Source organism: Nothoprocta perdicaria, unplaced genomic scaffold (genome assembly GCF_003342845.1).
Source record: "Nothoprocta perdicaria isolate Ctin4 unplaced genomic scaffold, notPer1 scaffold_3, whole genome shotgun sequence".
In the NCBI taxonomy this organism is placed as follows: Eukaryota; Metazoa; Chordata; class Aves; order Tinamiformes; family Tinamidae; genus Nothoprocta; species Nothoprocta perdicaria.
Window position 1 is genome coordinate 11,568,052 of NW_020455532.1, and position 17,847 is coordinate 11,585,898.

Consider the following 17,847-nt stretch of genomic DNA (forward strand, 5'->3'; position numbering starts at 1 on the left):
ATTTTATTTTATTTTATTTTATTTTATTTTATTTTATTTTATTTTATTTTATTTTATTTTATTTTATTTTATTTTATTTTATTTTATTTTATTTTCCTTAAAGGACAATTTAGTAGCTGTCATGTTTTTTCGACTTGTTAGTTAGGAGGTATTTAGGGGCCAGGGGCCTTCTTCTGTACCGATGGCAACAGGACATCAGATTCAAAAGCCTGCTCTTAAGAAATTTTAGAAGCTTTCAGCAATTTTCAAGTTACCCTTCTGATGACAATTTATATTCATCATTCCTTCTTTATATTTATGGAGCTGCATTTTGATGGAGATATATTGGAGCAAATTCCATCCTCTGGCTGCCACCTGGAAAACCTGCATGCTGGAAAACCCAAACCGCGGCGTATAAGCAAGAGCCACAGTTGGGCTTGCAATTAGTAGCACATTTCTTTGAATATTGTTTTTCCTCGCTTGGCCTGGAGATGGAGAGGTGGATGGATCAGTTGACCTTGGCACACTCGGTCTCTGCAGCTCCCACTGCTTCTGGGCTCCACACGCGAAGGGGTTAAGCAGGATCCTGATCTCTGCAATATTTTCCAGCTCCGAGGTTCTGTTTCTCATTTCCATGACAAAGCAGGGAGGAAGAGCAGAATAAGGTACAGAATTTGCACAGCAATTTTAAGGCTGCAATGAGAACAGAAAATAGTAGGAGGAGACGAATTGTAATTAGAATATGAAATGGGGGGGGAAGGAATTAATCTATTTCCATGTCACTCTTAAGACTAAATCCTGCTGCTCCCCATAGCTTTCAATGGACGAGATTATTTATTTATTTGTGCAGAACTTGAACTCTTTTGCAGTCTCTGAAAGGTCCGGGGAAATGAGTTTTTAAGCCCTCATTCCTTCCAATAATGGAGTAACGACAATAGCGTGCAGCCCGTCCCCCTGGGAGGTGGCTATCCGTGTGCTGCCAGTGCCCGGGAGCTCGTCCTGGATGCAGAGGCTGGAAGGGGATGCTGGAGATGCACCCGGGATGCTGGAGATGCACCCAGGATGCTGTGTCTTGGGGGTGTGAGATGAACCCTATGCAAGGCCACCCCATGGGGGTCAACCTGCATCGAGCTCAGGCTTGGACATCTCTGAGGCTGGAGACTCCGCACGTTCTCCGGTCCAATATTAGACCACCTACATGGCAAGAAGGTTTTTCCTAATACCTATCTGGAGTTTTCTCCTTTTGGATCTCTGTTCATTTCCTCACTGCTCCTTTGGCTGGACAGGTTCTTCCTGGCTGCAACTGAGAGCCAAGCAGAAGTCAGGAGATGGCTCTCAACAACAAACACAATTTCTAGCCTGGACAGCAACTGGTTATTTTAAAGCTCGCTGTTGTGGCTGCGTTGTTGGAATCCCTTTCCTCCATGTGATCCTTTTGTGCTTATTGACATTAAATTTAATCTTCCATTTCTTCACTGCTGTGTAGAGCTGTGAGCATCTCGCATTGGAGGTTTGACCAGTCTGAATAATTTCTGTATCGCTAGTGGATTTAATAACTTGCAGATCGCTTATATTAGGAGCTGGGTAGGTTTTTAGGTGGATAAGTGTGCTCCATGATCACTGTATGCATTGAAACCTGAGCAGGTATCTTTTTGCTGGCTATAGAGAACAAGAGGAGCTTCCCCTTGGTCACATCACAGCTTGGCTTGGGTTTTCAGGAGCTTTTTGGTGAGGAAGGGGGTCGGTACCATTCGTCAGATACCTTTTGTGATGGATATCTCATCTCCGAGGACCTGCCGATACTTCTTGGCTCAGTAAATCCCAGCAGAACATGGGTAATATAATAACGCGACAGGCACTTGCGACAGCAGGATTCGGCGGAGAAAATAAAGTTTTGGAAGGTTTTTGAGATCTTATGGGTGCAACTAAAGCTGTTCCTGGTAAAAGTGCCACCAGTTTGTCGTCTTTTCTTGCGAAGTTGAAAGCTGAGGTTTTCGTCTTGGCTCGTGCCTCCCAACAGCGCTCGAGCGGCAGGATGAGATTAGCACTAAAACCGTGCAAGTTGGCAGTGCCACCCCTGCGAAAGTCGCACGTTCCCGGCAGCTTGGCAGGCAGCGGTGTTTCCTTCCGCTCCGTCCTTCCCCGTTAACAAACATTTATTCCCAGTGTTTGCATGGAGCCGAGGACGGCCCAGCTGCTCCGTGCGGGCTTGGGTGCCGGCGCAACGCTCACTATCCTTATGCCTTGTCATCCTCCTAACGGGTTTGCAAGTTGGAAAATAGTGCGCTGCAAAAATAGTAGAGCAACGTGAGCCTAGAGAAGCAGCTGAAATAGGGCTTTTTAGACCATCACCTTTATGCAAACTCTGCAGGGCTGCCATGTGGAGCTGCTTTGCTAGCCAAAGCGCTCCGCTTTGGGGCTGAAGGTCCCCTGACAGAGCAATAATAAGAGGATTGCATTTCCAAGGAATTTTTCCATGAGGAGAAATTTTTCTCCAAGAATTGTGGAGAAATTTCTTCCAAGGAATTTCTCCATTGCTACCCAGAATTTGGTGAGTATTTTCTTGCAGGCTAGATGCACCATGAGGTGTGTGAGCAGGAGATGCAGTGCTCACTCCCACTGTCTCCTTGTTTCCTTTAGGCTTCACCACGTAGATTAGGTTTACGGCATTATATTTGCAACCAGAATTGACTCCTGAGCCAGGTATGGAGCGGGAGTGAGCCTTTGTAACCCAAGGAAAATGTTAAAATGAGTGTTTCTGCCATCAACCCACATGTACTGATGTTTTGAAACCCTTTCTGCTGCAAAGCAATCCCAAGAAGAGCAGGGAGCACGTTGCTGCTCTCCTCTACAGTGCTGGGACCTGCACCATGACTGTTCAACTGGAAAAATACCCAGATGGGAGAATTTATTACAGATTTGTTTGCCCCCTTATAGCCTAGAGGAAAAGAAGAAGAAAATAAATAGAAAAGAAAAATTAAACTATCAGTGGAGAAGTCCCAGATTTTCCATTGCATTTCCTAATGCAATGTCTTCCTTTACAAATGTTGAAGTGTTTTGCATCTTTGTAGGGCAAATTCCTGATTATTTAAGCGATGGGCAGAACTGTTTCCCTGCTGAAATACTGTAAATATGCTCAGGTCTGCTTGCAGGAACGCCCTGGCTGCTTGATCCAGCTTTGACACCGATGTCTGCTGTCTTGAGAAGTGGCAGCTTTTACGGGTCAGCCTGTGCATGGGGCTGGTTTGTGCAGAGCTTTGACACAGCAGGCCAGACCACTGGAAAGGGCTGTGCATTCCTGTGGACGCACATGGCCTGTTCAAGGTCAGTAACCCCCTCGGCTGCTGCAGTTGATGGGTCCTTGTCATGGCTATGTGCGATGTGGTCGTGATCCTGATGCAGGTGGTGTCTGCATCTCACTAGAGCCCTTGGGTATTGCTCACCCACCTGATAGGACAAACGGCATCTTCATGCAGTGTGCCAAGCAAGAATCCATTCAAGAGCGGGGTTCACCTGGGCTGCCAGCGAGCATGGGTGACTGTCCCTAGGAGGACACCTCTTCAGCCAACCTCTTGCTGCTCTACTGCAAAACCCATCCTGTGTTCACTGAAAAACAGAGGATGAAGGCTTGGGTCTTCTCTTGCACTCTTCTGCGTGAGCATCACCACTTGTGTCTTCCAGCTATGGGCATCAGGATGTCCTGGTCTTTCTCCCCACCGTCAGATTTAAAGAAATCCTCCCTCCGCGCAGGGGTCTGAGCCTGCTGCAGTCACCACTTAGTGTTACTTAATGAATGTTGCAATACCCTATGCAATTTTATTTCTTTTAATTGGTTTGTTCCTGTATCCCTGAGGATGGGGTGGCAATTAGGAGGTGTCTCCACACTCCGTAGTGGAGCTACTCCCATTTGCCTTCACCGACTCTCATGTCCAGTGCTGTGGCATGTAGAGGAATGAAAGTGTAATTAATAGCCTATCGTGGAAATGAAAATCTTCACCGGCTCTTGTTCCCTCTTTTATTACTCATACGTGGAGCATCTCTGTTAAGGCAAAACCGGTTGCAGTTTCATTTGAGAGCTGGGGAAGCAAGAGGTGAGCAGTCTCCAATTCATCATCAGACTTGTAAGGGCAAGAGGGTTGTCCCTTCCCCTTGTTCAGTATACACTGTCACTTACAGCTGCTACCTTCATCCTTCTCTCAGGAGTGTTTTATGGCATATCCAGTTTTATTGCCATAATTAATCTGTGAACTTCGCCTCGAGAACTGCCCCAGCTATCCTTTGAGCTGGAGACAATTCTGGAGGACTTTATTTATTTTTTTCCTCTTCATCTGGAACCTGAGCAATTGAAAAGCTCCTGCTCTGGCTAATTAATAGGAAGAGTTTTGTAGTTCTCCATGGGGGTTTTGTAGTCTAATAACTGGATTAGCGGTTCAGAAGGGGATGAAGGGGCAGGCATGTTGTGCAGGAGCTGCGGGAGCACCGTTTAGCTCTGCGTTTACTCTGCCCATCTCAGCCTGCCTCTTGATCCCTGGTCGTGCCGAAGCCTGTCTGCAGGGGCAAAATCCTTGGAAGGCGGGAGAGGAAGCAAGGGAGCCTGATTTGCTGCTCCATCCCATCCCCCTGGTACAGAAATGCATCAGAGCATTGCGGGTAGGAAACCCAATGCTGTTCCTCCTTGTCTTCCAGATGTCTTCTCTTCCTTTTTACTCTCTAATGAATGGCACTTCTTCTGCCTGGTAACACCCCTCCTCTGTGTGACATGGACACCCTGAGATGTGGGTTGGCTCTCTTTAGTCCCCTGCCTAAGAGCTGCTCCTCGCTTGGTTTCTATAACCTTTGAGAGGTCTTACAAGACTGCTTCTCTCTAGGGCCAGCACAGCTCTTCCAAACCAGCTCGATTGCACCTTAGGTGTTAAGGCTGGAAACACTGCTCTTCATGTGCAGTCTAGGGATGACCTTCTGGGTCACAAGGGTAGGTGATAAAGAATATGTAGGTGCCTGGAAGACAATGGAGTGTTAGCTGCCCATCTTGGAAATGCTCATTGGCGAGAATAGGCTTTGTAAAGTTGGTTGGTTTAGTGAGAATTTTAGCAAGAACCTGATTTGCATTATGTTGTTGCTGGGATAGATCTGTAGTTTTGCACAGTTTTGGTTATTGGTTAGTTCTTGGAATGGCTTGTTCATTATTTTACTGGAATATTAACATAACTGTGCTGTGCTAATGTGTGCCCTTGCAATAGCTGTGACATGCACTCATACGTGCTGAGAAGCACAGCTTGCAGCTCCACATTAAGGTAGCCTGAATTTCTTTTATTCTTCAAGAATTCTCTTGATTCTTTCATTCTGTTTTCTTTCATTCTCTTTTTACCAAACAAAGCAGTTCTACTTTGGGTTAGCATTTTGTGATCTGCCAAAGGCCATTGTTGAGGGAAGACTGCTCTCAGATATCCAAAGGCAGTAGAGCTGGAAAGGAAGTTCTCTGTAGTAAGTTTTCAGTTCTCTGTGGCAAGTCTGGATGATTCCTTATGGAGTCTATACAGCACTGAGTTTAGGACACTACTATAGTTTGTTAATATCCCACAAGCGTCAGATACCACTAGTAGGTTAACCACAATCTTAAAGAACAAGCTCAAGATTTTATTCTAGACTTCTTGTTGGTTTACATGGAGAGCAAGGAAAGAATTTGGGATCCCCGTAACCCTAGGGCACAGATGTCGTTTCACTAACTGCATCTCTCTCTTGTCTTTCCAGTTTGATGGGGAGAACATGTATATGGGAATGAATGAGAATGCCCAGGAGTTCTTATCGGCAAGTCAGGTAAGTGCCACTTCTCTGGGATGCGCAATGTGGTGGGTGAGATTCCCTGAGACGCTAGGACTAAGACGGAGTGTGCGCGTAGAAGCTTTCAGTGGATCTGTGCTCCTGGGATGAGCTGGACCTTGGAAAGGTCCATGGAGGAGGTCAGGACTTGGTGCCGATGTGGATTCTGTGTCCTCTGCTGCCACGGAGCCATTAGGTGACTGGGTGCTGGGAGATGGACATGGGTTTGAGTTGGTACTACTGTGTTTCACCAGGACCCAGCTCGGCCACGGCAGTCTAGGGAGGCTCAAAAGTGTCGCCTCAGCATCTTTGACTACAAATGGAGAGGCAGCAATTTGTGTTTCTAGAGCTGGCAAGGTTTCCAAGTACTGTGTGGAGCTCTGGCCTCTCTCTTCACATAGAGTATTTCCTGCAGCTAAATAGGTTAATGTTGAGCTGGCTCTGGCAGAAATAGGAATCAAAGTTTTCCTGTTTTGGAACTATCAGCCCACGCGTAGAGCACCAGAATAGTCACACCCATGTCTTGCAGATGCTTGAGCGATCAGGACTCTGACTGGGCTTGGATATATGTGGAACACAAGTGGCCATTCGGTGGAACCATAACCATATATAGTTAAATTAAGTATTTAAGTCCCATTGGCAAAGTTGGGACTTTAGCACGTGTTTGTGTGTCTCTGTGATGGGGAAAATACACATGGTCCCATGTGCAGCCCTCTGAGATATGCTCTTGTAGTGGGAGCATGCAGGGACTTTAGTGCCTCCTCCAGAGGAGCCTGATGACACACTTGCGGGGACACCATCATGGTCTGCTGCCTCCGGAGGAGAAATACAATCATTAATGTTTTTTTTAAGCTTCCTGTTTTGAAGTTCTGTTGGGCCATATCTTTGTGGGGCCCTAGTGACCACAGCCATGTGCTGTGGTCTGCACTGGCTCCTGTTGTTTGCAGACGTTGAAGGAGAAGCAGGGGAGGGTTTCTGTCCCCCACAAAATGCCCCTGACTTCCTGGTACCCCAGAAGCTGGTGTCCGCTGTCCTGTCCGAAAATGAGATAAATTCCTGCTCCTGGGGCTTGGCGATTACCATGGCATCAGGAGAAAGGCTAGTGAATCATCCATCCATTTTGTATCCAAGTTAGTTGTGGATGATGATTAAAGAAATAGAAGGAAAATGGGGAGCTGTGCCCGGGGAGCTGTGATGGGGCTGGCCAGCCCCTGCTCAGACCAGCTTTTCCAGGAATTACAAAATCCTTGCTGCAAGACTGCCACAATGGGGGGAATCTCCAAGCACTTGGTGCTAAAAAAGCCACTTTCTGCTTCTTTGTGACCGAGTGAGAGGGACAAGTGTATCTGCACTAAGACCCTGGGTGCCAAGGCTGAAGAACTTGAAGGCTTGTTGTAAAGCCCTTGTTCCCCTGTCGCAACCTCTGGTTTGGAGCATTTATGCTATAAAGTAAAATAAATATATATTTATATTATATAAAATATAAACAATATATACTATAAATATATATTTAATATATAATATATTATAAGTATTATATTAGATACATATTATAAATAAAATGTAAATATAATAAATATATAGTATAAAGGTACTGGTGCAGGGGCTGTTGGTTCCTCGGAGCCCCCCCAGACTGGCATGGACTGTCCTGGGGTTGAACGACAGCCCAAGGGAGCCGCTCGTGCTCCCGAATCCAAGTGGATGGGGCTCCGAATCCAAGTGGATGGGGCTCCTATGGCATCGGGCCTCCCCTCTCTGCAGCAGCTGCTGTGAAGCAGGAGCCGGAGCTGCTGCTGGGAGGTGAGGAAGGGATTTCCCTGCCAGGATTAAGAGGGGGGGCAAATTTCCAGATGAGCGGAGAGAGGCTATCGCGTGCTGAGGATTAACGCGCGGTTGGAACCTGGGGAAGGATAAACCGCCCTAGCTGGGTCTGTGGAGCTGCAAGAGGAGTCCCAGCGTGTGCTCCGTTTGCCTGCTGGCGTGCATGTGGTGTTTGAAGAGGGCAATTAGGTGTTAATTAGGGGATAAAAACTAGAAAAAAAGTCATTAAGAGGAAAAAGAGAAAAGGGAGGACCGGAGCTTTCTGGTGGCTCCACAGGACTCACTCTGAGGCTGCGGTCGCCCCTGCCGTGTGTCTGCCTGGCTCTGTTTTACAGCTCTCTGCTCTCTTGCTCAGTGTGCAGCCCTTGCAGTTAAATGAACTTTCCAGGGCCTCTTACTTTGTTGCTTGCTGAAGCTCTGGTAACCTCAGTGAGCACCAGCAGTGTTGAAGAGCGAGAACCCTGGGTGCTGCAGGGCTGCCTGTGCACGTGGGTTGCAGGCCTTATTTCAGCTGCAGACTTTGAGGTCTGTGACAAGAAGGCTGAACCTCTTTGTCCTAAGAACCTTCCTCGGCTTTTCTCCTCCCACCAGTTTGGATTTCTTTGCAATTTCATTGCAAAGTTTCTATTTCTTTTTTTTTTTTTCCTTCAAAACGCATGGAAAGAATTAGGCGTAAAATTAGGAGGCGCTCCCTTGAGCAGCTCTGCACGTGCCCTGGTTTGATCCTGCCCTGGTTTCAACCAGTGGTGCTGTGGCCTGTAGCACCATCTGACCAGATACCCAGCAGTGGGTGAGCTCTTGGGCAGCTTCCCCATCACCCAGCTCAGATTATCCTCATTTTACACCTTGGAGCTGTGGTGCAAGCTGGGCAGCTCTGGTGATGATCTCTGTCCCTGGAGAGCACCACGGAGCTGCTGTACTCTGACTCCAACCTTATCTTAGCCCCTTGCACAGCCCTTATCCTAAGGAGCTTTGGCCGCATCCTATGGCAAAGTTAGGAGCAGCTCCTGCTTCCCTTTCCTTGCATCATTCCTCATGTGGCAGAGTTGCCTTCTATAAACCAAATTTTTAAAGCCAGCTGATCTCTCTCTCTCCTCATCACTTTGAGTGGTTGCTTATGAGCTGCACACCCCATTGCGTGCTTTTATCCCAAAAGGCCTCGGAGGGCTCACTGCAGGAATACAGGAGCCGAAGACCGAATGGAAACGCTGACAGATTGGGGCTGTGCGGACACGTTCTGCCTGGCGCAAATACCTGCCCTTGTTCAGCCGAACGAGCAGGGACATCCGAGCTCGGGAATGAGGCCGATGCAGAACGTAACCCAATGCCCGGGCGGCACTGGGACAGAAACGCAAGGTGACATCTGATCGACTACTGTGGCCACCTGACCCCGGAGATGAGTGAGGGATCTGTTGTGTCCCAGGCAGACGGCAGCGCGTCAGTCCTCACTCCTGTCATTCTCCTTCCTCTCTTTTCTTCCTCTCCTTCTCCTACCCCAGACAAAGGGAAGGAGCTCGGCAAGGTAAAACCACGAGGAGGAGAATGAGGGGGGAAAAGCAATCCTGCTATTGAGAGAGATAAAACTGTCTGCAAAATAAGTAAGCAAAGGCTTTGAGTAAGAGCCTTGTGACGGGGAAATGAACCCCAGTAAAGGCAACGTCTGGGAAATTCCTGCGTAATGGGATGGGAACTGGGGAGGATGGCTGACAGCAAGAGGTTTGCACTCATGGGAAGGGTCTGCAGACTCTTTATGTTAATTAACTCTGCCTCGAAATACCCCATAAGAAAATAGCATGGTCCCCTGTTACAGTTGAGGAAACGCAGGAGAAATCCATTGCTCAAGAGTGGGATGCTGGAGTGGGAAGCAGGCTTAGTTGCAACCCTTGGCTTGTTCTGGCGCCTCTGCCCCTTGTACTGACTTTAGGGCAAGCATTGGGTGGGCAAGCTTGTCCCATCTGTGTCCATAGGGCAAGCTTGTCCCATCTGTGTCCTCTTCCTCCAGCAGCGAAATGGGCAGTTGGGAGTGAATGGTCCTGAGCTTACTGCAAAGGAAGAAGGACCTGATGGCTTTCTACTAAATACTGCCTCTACCTATATACTGTACTCTATACTAGGAGGTTGATTCCAGCTGCTAGCACAGTTGTAGCACCTTGTGTAAGATGTAGGATGGATGTTTTTGTGCCTTGGAGGAGGAGCTTGGCCGTGTCTGGGGGGCTGTACTGAGGCAACGGTGGAAATGGAGCGAAGGAGGATTATTGCACTTGTCGTGTGCACCCACACGTGTATAAAATCTGCTTCCCTACATGTCCACGTGAGCAGTTTTGCACTTGCATTATGCACGCCTGTGTTTCAGCACACCTGGAATCGATCTGCATATGTATCTATGTGCTCGGGCGCGTTCAAATCGGCATTTATCTCCTGTATCTATTGCCCTTTTACCTGTTTGTCTTCATCCGTCTCCCAGCTTGGGGCTGTATTAGCCATAATAGATACAGTAACTCGCTGATCTTATGGGTCAAATGGTCAGGGCTCTTGGATCAGCCGTCAGGATACATTACCACAGGGGCCTCCAGTGGGGCTTGAATTACAACTTGCATTTGACTCATTTCTGGGGTCAAAACGTCCCTCTTATTTGATCGAATGACAGAAATTGTATAATTTGTATATATCCCTGAGCCATATGTGCTCTGAGTGCCACTCTAATGTGTTTTATAAAGGCACAGCTGTCTTGGTGACTTATTTAAAATGGGATTTTGAAGTAGTGTTCTTGCCATTTAATGTCCTCATTCAGGGTTATGCGAGGTTTATCAAATAATAAATAACGTTGGAACATTTGTTTTTAGCATAACAATGGATTTGCGGGTTATAAGGAGCCGGACGTTGCAATAAGGCTGTTTGGTAAATAAGCAATAAGGAAGGAGGAAGCAGCAGCGTAATTAGAAGTTAACGACGGGGTGGGGAGCTGCAGAAACACTTTCCTTGCTGTGTACTAATGCTCCAGACCGAGCATCCTGGCAGGCTGCTGTTATAAAACATGCTGTAAAACCTTGTCACAACAGTGGCAGATGCGCCGTCCTCCCACCTCCGGGGCCTCCCACCCATCTGGGATGAATCGCAGGGGAAACACGGCAGTTGGGAGATGCGGATCCCTGGGACTGGGACCTGCGTAGGTTGCTCTTGGCCACTGTGGCCTCTGTCTTGGTCCTTCCAGAAGAAGGTTGATGGGAAGAATTGCAAGACCCAGAAGACCATGGTGGCAATCTGGTCTGACTCTTGAATCTAGTGCTAAAGACTGAGTGGTGGAGGAAAAATCTGAGCCTACCATGAGGATGGTCGTGGTGCAGTTTCCAGTCGTGTCCCCTGGTGAGCTTTTGAGTTTCTAGGGAGTCCAGTGGGTCTTCTGTCTGAAGAAACACGTTGGCTTTGACTTTGAGGAGATGGGCCAGTGTCTCATTTAGAATCACCTGAACTTGACTACTTGAGGCAATTACATATGATGGGAACAGAGAGTGATCAGAAGACATTCGGTTTTGGAGAAAATCATTTATAGCAAGTAGCAGACTTTAAAGAATGACCCCTGTTCCCCCAGCCTGGAACATTTGGGATGATCCTGCATGTCAGCCCCTGCCGTGCTCCTTGGCTTTGACTCTCGCACCTCCTTGCATCTTCCATTCCGCAAAACTGCAGTGTCTGCAAAGTCTAGAGCCGTGTGTGGAGTGGGTAGGAGACACTTTAAAACAGAAGAGTGGATGATTCACCGGTCCCTGTGCAATGACACATCATAAACATTGCTATAGCATAGAAAAATATGTACTGCAGGCTCGGAGACGTGAGAGTTTTGTACGGACTCAAAGTCAAAAGAGAAAAGCTGCAGCTCTGGGCAGTGCAGCAGGGGTGGGAGCTGGGGGTGCGCGCTGCGGCACGCGCCTGTTTTAACATACAGATCTTGCTCTTTCCCTGCTGTTCGTGGAGTATCGCTGTATTTTGTATGTTGTGCCGGAGAAGAAAAACACAGAGGGAAGGCATTGGTAGATATTGAATGTCTTTCTCAGCAGACAATTCAGGAAAAATGTCATGTGCTATTTTAAAATGAACAATAGAGTATTGCGCGTAATTTATTATAATCAGTGGCTAATGGAAACCCTCCCAGGTGGGGGTTTTGGAGGTGAGCTTGGCTACAGCTGCTCATCCAAGCTCGTGAATTTTGTATGAACTCCTATGTGCCAGTGAAATTTTTTGAAAGGTGCCGGCAGGAAGCGATTCCTATAATTTAGTCCCAGCAACAGAAGCTGCTTTTGCTGGTGTGAGGTTGGCTGCCATGCTCAGATAAAATAATAATAATAATAATCATAATAAAATGTATTACAGCAGAACGAACACTGCCTTCAACCCCTGGGTCTCCGAGGACTCTGAGGCCGTTAACAATTCGGTGTTTGAGAAGCGGCCACCAAACGTCACCAAAAGAAAAGATAATGGAACTGGGCAGCTCCTGGAGCTGCAATGAATAGTCACTGTTTCTATTGCATTTACTCAGGGGAGAAAAATAGCATCTTACACAATTGCAGGTAGCTGTCAGGTGATGCAGAGATGCCTTGTAGGGCTGGCAAGCTCTGAAGAACGACACACAGTGGTTGAATTCTTAAGTAGACATGTATGTTGTCAATGAGTTGAGGTTGTTGATAGATTTAGGGTTAGGGGGTAAAGCTAGAAGGAAGGATGAGGTCTTTGGGAATGTCCAAGGGTCCTAGGAAGGGTCCTAGCCAGCTACAGCAGGTTGGGAGCAGGGAACAGGGATCGGAGCCCAGGACTGCAGCTCCACCAATGTGTCCTGGGTGACTGCACAAACTGCGTGCTTCGCTCCGTCACACCATCAGGTTTACCTCTCTTCCCAAGGTCTTTCCCAGTCTTTCAGGAGTCTGAGTCAAACCGAAGATCCCTTTTGGCTGGGCTATAGGAAATGTCTAATCCAAGTAGCAAGCCTATGCACAAATGCTTCGTGTCCTTGGGTAGTCCAGGTCCTCATGCATCCAAAGTCAGAGGTTGGCTCACTTCTGCAAGGGACTTCTGGGTAGGATTTAGGTTTTTTCATATAAATATAGTGCCATGGAAATATTGGGGGGGGGGGGGGAGAAAAGAAAAGAAAAATTGCCCTTGGGATTTCCTTTCCAAACTGATTGATTACTTCTCCTACTCCCCTGGGAGCAACAAAACCAAGCCTCTGTTTGGATGTTCCATCATAAAAGCATGATTAACTGGCTGGAGGTTACTCGGGAGCCCCGTGCCTGAGCAAGAAAGTGTTATTTTCCCCTCCGGAGTTTGGATGAAGGCCCGTGCAAACAGGAAGCCACTGCTACACTGGGATGGCTCTCAAGGATGCTCTGCCCTGTCCGTGGGCTGGTGCACAAAGTGGAGCATCCCGTGCACAGTGCAGATGCGAGGGATGTCTCGGGGTCGTATGTCCCACGGTGTCTGCTCGCTTGTGTCCCTCCTGGCCTCACTGTGCTATCATTCCTCCTCTTATCATGGTGCGTTGATGGGAGAATAACGTTGAGGTGCTGGGCAGGGCAGCCTCCACACTTGGCTTCTCTGGGTGGGCGCTGCAGGTACCCAGTGATGGAAAATGCAGGGAGGAGAACATGGAGACCATGCAGTGATTGTGCCAAGGAGGCGAGCATGCAGTGCAGGTCCCCAAGGAGGTGAGCATGTGCTCTGCAAGCACCCGAGGCGCTTGGCTCATGGGCGCTGGTCCACGCAGGGCTGACGCTTAGGTGTCTGATGCAGTGCACAGCCTCGCTGAGGGTGGCATCACTGTCTCAGTCAGCAGCCACTCAACCACGTCCAAGTTGGGTTTATCCCAGCCTAGTATGTTTATTACAGGCTTGTGGGAATATCAATAAAATTCCCAATCCAAGCCCAGTCCAAGTTGGGTTTATCCCAGCCTAGTATGTTTATTACAGGCTCGTGGGAATACCAGTAGAATTCCCATTCCAAACCCTCAAGCCTTAAGTCCAAGCTGTCCCACAGCAGCCATCAGATCTGAGGTTGGGTAGCTCAGGCCCATGTGTACCCTGCAAAGGACAAATTATGATTCAGCTTTTACCACGTTTAATTAAAACATGAGTGATAAGTATGAGGTTTGGACCTAGCTGGATTTTCTTGGCTGCTATATGAAGGTGCTACCTGATCTGATTACCATGAAGATGACAAATTATCAAAGTGGAAAAGAGCTTTTTGCAAGTATTTCATAGTAAACCTTCAAACATAGCACTTTAAGAATAATTATAGTTGTATTACTGGAAAATGATTCATGAATTCTGAATAAATATAAGACCCTTGAAGGGAAACACTCAAAGGCCACAGTTTTCATTCCAATCTGATGAAATTTAGGATCATTTTGCAACTACAGAATAAAATGAAAAAAAAAGTACATAGTCTGTATTGAGTATATGTCAGACTAAACTAATGAGATTTTTTTATCAACTCCAAACTCATGGAAAAATGCAATAGCTGTTCTCCTTTTGGGTACTAGAAAGCACTGAGAGAGAAGGCAGAGAGAATCTTACTGTTCACAGTCTTTATTTCACCCTTGATTGTTAAATAATATATTTTAAGTTCTTGTGTCTTGGCTGCAGAATGTCTGAACTGACAGTACCGAGTATAAAAGGGAGAAGAGCTGGCTGGAAGAAAAAAAAAAAAAAAAAAAAAAAAAAAAAAAAAAAAAAAAAAAAAAAAGGAAAGAAGTGAGGAAGGGCTTGGATTGGGAGTTTTATTGGTATTCCCAGGGGCCTGTAATAAAGATACTTTTTGCACAATACAGTGAATGTTTACAGCAGACAATTTAGTTTCCTTCCAACAATTATGAGAGAAATTGAATCTCAGGAAATGTTAGTTTTCTCTAAAATTAGACATAACAATAAAGATACTCCTGAAAGTTTATTAAGGAGGAGGGGGGAAAAAAGCCATTAGTCTCTGGAAGACAATTTAGCCAATTTATTTTAAGCGTTGCAGATGACAGATAAAGCAAACACGGTACCTGTGGGTCCCGTTCCGTAAAATCAGCAATGTATTTGCTCACCTGAGTGCTGGAAAGTTGAGCTGGAGGTCGCTGGATAGTTTTGCACGAATATTTGCATGCGTTTTTGCAGGTGCAAACGCCTTCTCTCTCTTCCTGGCGCGTGTTTATTCTGTTTATCTTTTGTTTTATTTTTCCACGTGCTGCTTGATTGCTGCCTTCTGCCTCTTCGTCTCGCACCGGGAGGATATCCCTATGATTTGGGATCAAGGATGTGGATAGGGGGAGAAACAGGGAAGGACTAGGAAGCTTGGCGCTCACTGTTGGATGGTCTTGGTCATTTTTCTTGGAAGGGGCTGCCAGATTTGCTCAGATTTGGTGCTTGCTTGGGCCAAGCGGGACCCTGCAGGGTGCACGGCCTCTCTAACTACTTAACGAAAGAAGTGTCCCAGTCCTTTTAGCCTCCTTTTACCTTGGGCTGTTTTTCTTTGGATGTAGCTGCTCATGGAGCTCCCACCTATCTCCTGCTTCTTGGGGCTGTGGGATGAAGGCCCTGCTGGTTTCGATGTGTCTTCAACTCCTTTAGAGACCTGAGCTTACAGCTTAGCCCTGGGTCTACTGCAGCTATGAGGGGTCCCAGATATGTCTGTTGCCCCTGACTGCACTTCTAGATGCAAGGAGCATCCCTGTGTCCTCCTAGTCTGAGGCAACGTTTTAGGGCAGCATTGCTGCTTTGGATGTTAAGTTGATAGCTTTCTTTTTGGCCTTCCTCCAGAACGGGCGATCTTGCTCCAGAAGCTCGTTTGCTCCAGGTCACTTCTTGCCTTGAGAGGTGTTTGGTGAATAGGATGTGTGGTTTAGGTTTAGCTACTTGTGGTGATGTGTCTCCCTTTTGCTTTTATATGCCATGCATAAGCCTGTTTTTATTAACGACAAAATTGTTAAAGACCAAATTCATTTCCCCCAAATTCACATGCTGAAGGCTCAAGGCTGAGCTTTTCACACATACTTTGGGGATTTGGCCATGTACCACATTGCAGTTGTCACGGGTTTTGTCAGGAGCCTCTTGGTGCTCCAAGCTTTCCCTAGCAGCCTGGCACCTTTGTGCTCTTGCGATTACACCACAACTTCTGCTTGGGTGAAGCAAGAGAGTGAAGAAAATGCGAGCCCTCGTGGTGGCAGAAGGCTTGAGGCTGCAATTTGCAGAACTTCATGGATTGGAAGGAAATGGAGAGAGGTCTTAGCTGATTATCGTAAAATCTCATGGACCGAGAGGGTTGGTTTGTTGTTGAATTTTGCATATTTGGGGTCTGCAAGTAGGGCGCATCCCAAGCCTGCAGGTATTCTTTAATATCTCCTCTGTTCTGATATGTTTTTAATTTTAATAATATTAAAAAAAAGAGCAGTACCTTAGCTGCTAAGGCGACAGGCGCTTAAGGAGCACTGAATAAATACATAAGATATGTTTGCCGAAGGCATTTGTCGTTGAAAGTTTAAACATTAAGCACGCCTGCTTTGTGTGATACTGTAATAAAGCAGCAGTGTTCAAAGAGCCAGGAACGAGGCTCTAACTGCAGGGCTACATCTTCACTCCCTGCCAAAAGAGCCCACGTTGCATCAGCACCGTGTCCAGGTGCTTTGGCCCAGAAGGACATGTGCAAGTCTGCGAGGGATTTCACAGAATTACAGAATGGTTGAGGTTGGAAGGGACCTCTAGAGATCATCTAGTCCAGCCTTCCTGCTCAAGCAGGGACACCAGCAGCATGTGGCGCAGGGCGGCATCCAGGTGGGTTTGGAAGATCTCTGGAGAAAGAGATTCCACAAGCTCTCTGGGCAGCCTGTTCCAGGGCTCTGTGATGCTCATAGTAAAGATGAAATTTCCTGGGCTTAGATTTACACCCATTACTTACCCCTTGTCCTACTGCTGGCCTTCACCAACAAGAGTTTGGCCCTAGCTTCCTTACATCCTCCCTTTGTGCATGTTGATAAGATCCTCTCTCGATCTTCTCTAGGTGAAATAGGCGTAGCTCAATTTTTCCTCATAAGATAGATGTTCCAGTCCCTTAATCATCTTTGTTGCTCTACAATGGACTCTAGAAATTCCATGTTCCTCTTGCACCGAGGAGCCCAGAACTGCACACAATATTCTAGCTGCGGTGTCAGCAGAGCTGAGGGGCAGGATCCCCTCCCTGACCCACTAGCAATATCCTCCTGGTGCAGCCAGGATCCCATTGGCCTTCTTGGCCACGAGGGCACTGCTGCCTCATTGTTAACTTGCCATCAACCAGGACTCCCAAATCCCTCTCTGTGGAGCTGCTCTCCAGCAGGTCAATACCAATTCTGTCTGTACTGGTGCCTGGGGGCTGTTCCCTGCTGGGTGCAGTACCCTGCACCTGCCCCCATTGAATCCCAGGAGAACCCCCCCTGCCCAGCTCTCCAATCCATCCAGGTCCCTCTGAATGGCAGCACAGCCCTCCGGAGTGTTGGCCACTCTGTCCAGTCCTGTATCATCTGCAAACCTGCTGAGGGTGCGCTCCATCCCCCCATCCAGGTCATCAGTGAATAACTTGAACAGCCCTGGGCCCACCAGTGGCCCCTGGGGGACAACACTAGTCCCAGGCTCTGACTAGCCTCAGTACCATCCATCACAACACCCAGAACTCTGCCCCAGCCAGCTCTCATTTCAGCCCACTGAGCACCCATCCATCCCACACCTCCCGAGCTTCCCCGTGAGGATATCATGGGAGATGGTGTTGAAAGCCTTGCTGAAGTCGAGGTAGACAGCATGCATCCAGCCAGCCATCCCATCGTAGAATGCTATAAGGTTGGTTGAATATGATTTCCCATTAGTGAATCCATGCTGACCACTTACGAGCACTCTCTTTTCTATTACATGAGATTGCCTCTAGTATGAGCTGCCCCATCACCCCCACAGGGATGGAGGTCAGATTACGGTTCCATTGGTCCTTCTTGTCCTCCCTGAAGACTGGAGTGATGCTGACCCTCTTCCAGTTCCCTGGCACCCCTCCTCCTGTCCATGACCTCCTGAAGAGAGAGAGTGGCTGAGCAATAACTCATGCTAATTTCCTCAGCACCTACGAGTGCATCCCATAGATGCATCTCTAATACAATCCTCCTCAACTAGGAGAAAGTCTTCCTCTCTCCAGGTTTTCTGTCTTGTTTGCACTTTATAGTTCATGTGGACTATCCTTAGC

At 47.5% G+C, this 17,847-nt stretch overlaps 1 protein-coding gene across 1 annotated transcript in view; it reads left to right on the forward strand.

The window, feature by feature from the left end:
• TOX2 (TOX high mobility group box family member 2) overlaps positions 1–17,847 on the forward strand; it is a 117,750-nt gene that overhangs the window by 42,031 nt on the left and 57,872 nt on the right. Inside the window, exon 2 of the mRNA XM_026042209.1 lies at positions 5,731–5,796. Coding sequence (XP_025897994.1) covers positions 5,731–5,796 — 66 coding nt within the window. The remainder of the gene's footprint in view (positions 1–5,730; positions 5,797–17,847) is intronic.